Source organism: Megalops cyprinoides, chromosome 18 (assembly GCF_013368585.1).
Source record: "Megalops cyprinoides isolate fMegCyp1 chromosome 18, fMegCyp1.pri, whole genome shotgun sequence".
NCBI lineage: Eukaryota > Metazoa > Chordata > Actinopteri > Elopiformes > Megalopidae > Megalops > Megalops cyprinoides.
The window spans coordinates 1,029,606-1,035,211 of NC_050600.1; the positions used below are offsets into that span (position 1 = coordinate 1,029,606).

The 5,606-nt window shown below is 55.1% G+C and overlaps 1 protein-coding gene across 1 annotated transcript in view; it reads left to right on the forward strand.

The window, feature by feature from the left end:
• The first annotated feature begins 358 nt into the window (after positions 1-358).
• The window catches only part of acin1b (apoptotic chromatin condensation inducer 1b), a 24,200-nt gene continuing 18,952 nt past the window's right edge, over positions 359-5,606 (forward strand). Inside the window, exons 1-5 of the mRNA XM_036551735.1 lie at positions 359-871; positions 2,962-3,027; positions 3,206-3,317; positions 4,572-4,642; positions 4,767-5,606. The exon at positions 4,767-5,606 is cut by the window's right edge and continues 648 nt beyond it. Coding sequence (XP_036407628.1) covers positions 734-871; positions 2,962-3,027; positions 3,206-3,317; positions 4,572-4,642; positions 4,767-5,606 — 1,227 coding nt within the window. The 5' untranslated portion in view covers positions 359-733. The remainder of the gene's footprint in view (positions 872-2,961; positions 3,028-3,205; positions 3,318-4,571; positions 4,643-4,766) is intronic.

A 5,606-nucleotide genomic window follows, 5' to 3' on the forward strand; every position in this document is an offset into this window, starting at 1 on the left:
ACAAAACACAACAGTTTGTGGACTTAGATGGATATCTTTCAATCAGGTCTGCTGCAAAAATTGCATAAATGTGGTTACATTTTTTTACAGTAATGACAGTTAATCTGGAGTGAAGACAAACAAATGTTAAAATGTCTCCATTCTGATATTATGTAATTCAACAAATTCTGCCTCCCAATGAATGCCACACCACTACACACACACACACAATGTGCAGACCACATTCTACACCCCATATAAGTTGAAAATTTAAAATTTGTTACTGAAAAGAATTACAATAATAAGCTAATTATTTAAACATGTAAATGTAGTATTTTCTACCTTGCATGATTTCTGTCGGAATTAAACGACTTTTACATCCTCAAAAGTCTTCTGCGCGCTTTTAGTAAGGTAACTTTACTCCTGTACGCAAATAAAACTGGGCATTTTTGGTTGACGATGCCATCCATAATTGCATTTACATAACTACGATTACTGAGCCTATGACTCCCTGGGTCGTGCTCGGAGGTGAGAAATTCCATGTCGCTAAGGATCAGTGCACCAACTAATGTGTAATTTTTCATTCTTTCGACATAACTACCGCTCGGTGTACAGTGAGTGTCGGTGTAAATGTACAGTTCGCATTATCAGAGCACATGCGCCGGAATCTCTCCGGATTCTCCCGGAGATCTCCGATTGTGATGTCACTGGGAGGGCGTGGCCGCGGCCAGAGCCGTAACGACAGGAAAGCAAGATGGCGGATCTCGAAGACGTTACGCTGGACGGGAAACCGCTCCATTCGCTCCGTGTGGCGGATTTAAAAGCCGCCCTGGAGCAGAGAGGGCTTCCTAAGAGCGGGCAGAAAAACGCGCTCATCAAGCGCCTCAAAGGGGTGAGTTCTGCGCGGCTTCCCCGCTTCGGCCAGGAAAGCTGCTTTGAGTTGAGCCTGTGGCGGGGAGAGCGGTGCGGACAGCGGCGGCAGGCCGAGCGCTGGCGGCTCCATCCCCCGCCTTTTCTCACGCGTTCCTGCCGGCCGGTTGTGCGGAGGGAAGCAGCGTGTCGTGCAGAAGCGTTTTCCTGCCGGGGAACGCAGTTTTACCTGCACGGTTTTCCGCCTGCGCTGGCGGCCGTCGCGGCAGCTCGGCAGGCCCGCGGAGACTGTTTATATGAGTCGGTGTAGTTTTGAGTAGGTGTCGGGATCGCGCATGTTGCGTGTGAACGCGGAGTGGGAGGGTGGCAGGAGGGGGCGTGTCTGTGTGCGGGGGGCGTGTCCGTCCGTGGCAGTGCGTTTGGATGTGTATCGCGGGGGCGCGCTGAGTGCCGAGGACGCGTGTGCTTGACAGATGGGATGTTCCGGGAATGCGCCCGGGTAGATCATCCGTGCAAATCGCTTATAAGTTACAGTGGCCAGCTCAGCGACTGACTGTGCTATTTACACAGCTGTGCAATACATATGCTACTATCAAGCTTTTGTAATTACAACTCGCTGTCTGTTTCAAGCCGACACGTAGCAAGCGGTCTTCTGCTTCCCAAGATCAGCGTTTCCCAAACCTCTCCTGGAGGACCCCTGTCCTGCATGTTTCAGATCGCTCCCTGCTCCAACACAGCTGATTTAAATGATCAGTTATAAAGCGGCTTCAGGAGTTCATAACGAGTTGATCACTTGACTCAGCCTAGATGGCTACCATTAGACGTAGGCTGCGGCAGGCAGTATTATGGATTTAGCGCAAAAATGATAAATTAGTGTGGACTGGTTACAAGAAGCAGCAGCCGGAAAAACTCATGATGTTCATGTGGTAGTTAATGCTACGTTATACCAATAGCCAATTAATGGCTCTCTCTAGCCTTTTGCACGGAAAAGTGATTATGCAAGTGATTTGGGGCAGACCGCTGTTGGTCGCTGTTTCCGGCGCAGCCGCTGATCGACCGTCTCCCTCTGCTCCGTTATTTAAAGCCTTTGTGCGGCGCGGCGGACGGCGCTCCCTGCCGGGGGGTCGCTGCCTGGGCCACTCGCCTGCTGTGCAGGAAGACAGATTGAGGGCATCTGTGCATTGAGCCTGTTTGTACAGGGGTCTCTGCCCCCCTTCCCTCTCCCCCGCCCAGCATAATCTCCCATAATCCCCTTTAGGTGTTTAGGTCTTGTTCAGGTCCTAGCTGCACTGGCGTTGTAACCGTGAAGTAGGACACATGAACTGATCCTGTAAAAACTGTATTTAAAACTGATCAGCTGCACAGGGACATTCCCAACAGAAACTCAGCAGATGCTGTCATGTTAACGTATTGAAACAAGCTGACGGAACAGTGATGGAAAAATGAGAAAGAATATGATAGAAACAGGCAGCTAACAGGTGGCTGACAGCTTACTGGTGCTGGTTTCAGTGCTCGGGACTTTTGTGGGTGTCCTCTGGTGACCTGCTCCCGGGCGGGTCAGCTGGGGTCGCACTGCCAAATCCTGTCAGCTCCCTGTGTGAGAGCGAGAGACGTGTGGAGCTCAGACCGGCCTGTGAGGGCAGCGCAGAGCTCTCTGTAAGGCTGTGTCACTGTGCGGCGCAGAGCTCTCTGTAAGGCTGTGTCACTGTGCGGCACAGAGCTCTCTGTGAGGCTGTGTCACTGTGGCACAGAGCTCTCTGTAAGGCTGTGTCACTGCGGCACAGAGCTCTCTGTGAGGCTGTGTCACTGTGGCACAGAGCTCTCTGTGAGGCTGTGTCACTGCGGCACAGAGCTCTCTGTAAGGCTCTCAGCAGCGTCAGTCCTGAGGCAGAGGGAGCTGAGTGACACAGGGCAGCTCTCCTGCAGGCTGTGCATCTGAAAGCATGTTCCTCTGGCTGTGCTGCTCTTTATTTCAGCTGTCAGGCTGAGTAAGCCGCACGCTGAGGTGTGCTTGTGGTGGACTGTGTGACTTTGCTTCATTTGTTTATAATGCAGATTGTATTGGTTTTTAGTGCAGATTATAGTGGTTTGTTATGTGTGTCTGTGTTTCAGGCTCTGATGCTGGAGAATCTGCAGAGGACTTCCACCCCTCACATTGGCCTCCAGCCCAACTCCCAGGTGAGCAGCAGACAGAGGCAGTCCCTCGCTCTGCTGTGCGGGGTAGCTCTCTGTGAGTCCCTCGCTCTGCTGTGTGGGGTAGCTCTCTGTGAGTCCCTCGCCCTGCTGTGCGGGGTAGCCCTCTGTGAGTCCCTGTGTCTCCCTGGCGGTGAAACCCTGTTTCTCTCTCCTGTTTCAGATTGGGGAGGAGATGAGTCAGAACAGCTTTATAAAGCAGTACCTGGCCAAGCAGCAGGAGCTCCTTAGGCAGCGTCTGGAGCGAGAGGCCCGCGAGGCGGCCGAGGCCGACGGTGAGGCGGAGAGTGCCTCCCTTTCTGCTGCCTGCACCCCAGCACACTTTACCCAGCCTGCACTGTTCTGTAGTTTACCCCAGCACACTTTACCCAGCATGCACTGTTCTGTAGTTTACCCCAACACGCTTTACCCAGCCTGCACTGTTCTGTAGTTTACCCCAGCACACTTTACCCAGCATGCACTGTTCTGTAGTTTACCCCAACACGCTTTACCCAGCCTGCACTGTTCTGTAGTTTACCCCAGCACACTTTACCCAGCCTGCACTGTTCTGTAGTTTACCCCAGCACACTTTACCCAGCATGCACTGTTCTGTAGTTTACCCCAGCACACTTCACCCAGCCTGCACTGTTCTGTAGTTTACCCCAGCACACTTTACCCAGCCTGCACTGTTCTGTAGTTTACCCCAGCACACTTTACCCAGCCTGCACTGTTCTGTAGTTTACCCCCAGCACACTTTACCCAGCCTGCACTGTTCTGTAGTTTACCCCAGCACACTTTACCCAGCCTGCACTGTTCTGTAGTTTACCCCAGCACACTTTACCCAGCCTGCACTGTTCTGTAGTTTACCCCAGCACACTTCACCCAGCCTGCACTGTTCTGTAATGTACCCCAACACACTTTACCCAGCCTGCACTGTTCTGTAGTTTACCCCAGCACACTTTACCCAGCCTGCACTGTTCTGTAGTTTACCCCAGCACACTTTACCCAGCCTGCACTGTTCTGTAGTTTACCCCAGCACACTTCACCCAGCCTGCACTGTTCTGTAATGTACCCCAACACACTTTACCCAGCCTGCACTGTTCTGTAGTTTACCCCAGCACACTTTACCCAGCATGCACTGTTCTGTAGTTTACCCCAGCACACTTTACCCAGCCTCCATAGATGCTTGTTTTCTTTTCCATGTCCTGCCTGTGCTTGCTAGGTGTATTCTTATCCTGCTCTCTGTCTGTCATGTAGAAAGTCATGTTATGGCCGATAACATCTGGTTCTGCTGAACTCACTGATAAAATGTCTGATGTAGGAGCTGAAATTCAATGTATTGTATTATGTAACAAACACGTTCTGTTTCCTCACAGTGTGTTTGGCAACCTTTTCCTTCATAAGAGGCAGCTAGATTATGCTTTCTGAGAAACCTGTGCGTTTCACTGCCTCATCAAGAGTTTTTACAGCACAGTCTGTGTGCTCACAGGGAGTCTGTGTTCAGTACAGTCTGACCTCTCTCTCTCCCTCCCTGTCTCTCTCTGAGGCAGACAGTGTGGTGGTGCCGGAGGAAGAGGACCATGCAGAGGGTAACGGCAGCACTTCCTGTACCCCAGAGCAGGTGAGGCCCTCAGCAGCTGACCCCTCCCCCAAACCTGAGACCTGCTGCAGAAATGCTTTGCCTTGAATGAAGCAGATTTTGGTGGTGACATCATGCCTGACCCCCCCTCTTTGTCACCCTCCAGCGGGTGTCTGCGCCCCTCCACCCGCCGCTGGCAGAGGGAGGGGGGAGAGGTGTGGGGGCGTCGGAGGCTGGTGCAGCCGGAGAGGAAGGGACGGCAGCCCAACAGCCCGTATCCTTCCCACAATCCTCTGCTCTCACGGCATCACAGCAACACGCCCTGAGCGGGCAGAAGGAGGCACGGCCTGCGTCCTGGGGAGGCCCCGCCCCCAGCCCCCTCACCCTGGAGTCCGGGCCCCGGGAGGCCCCCGAGGCCCCCGCGGGCGTGGCCCCTCCCCGCGCTGTGGCCTCGCTCTCAGTGCGTGTGCTCACAGGTCTGTCTCTGCCCCGCCCCTCAGAGCAAGAGGGCGCCACCCCCACCGCGCCCGGCCCCGCCCACTCCGGCCTGCAGCTCAGCCAGTCGGCACAGCCTGCCAGTCGCGCCCGTGAGGACAGCGATGAGGATGATGACGATGATGACAGCGATGAAGAGTGGGGTGTGGGGCAGAGGAGGGGGGTGCGGGTGCAGCCCGTGTGGGAGAGGTCCCGACGCAAGCAGCAGCCCCCGCAGCACATCCCCCCCCAGCTGCAGCTGCGTGAGCCCACGCCCCCTCCCTCTCCCCCCCTGGAGCCCTCCTTCCCCCTCCCCGACACCCCCAAACAGAGCCCGCCCGGCCCGGATGCGCCTGAGGGCGGGGCCGCGGGGGTTGCCGAGGGCGGGGCAGCCTCGGGCTCTGCCCCTGCCCTGCAGCGATTGGACAGCACCTCCAGCTCGGACAGCAGCCCCGAGCCCCCGCAGGACCGCCGGCCCGGCCCCCTCTCCCTGCTTGCCCGCAAAATGGAGTCGGAGGGAGCCTTCGCCCCG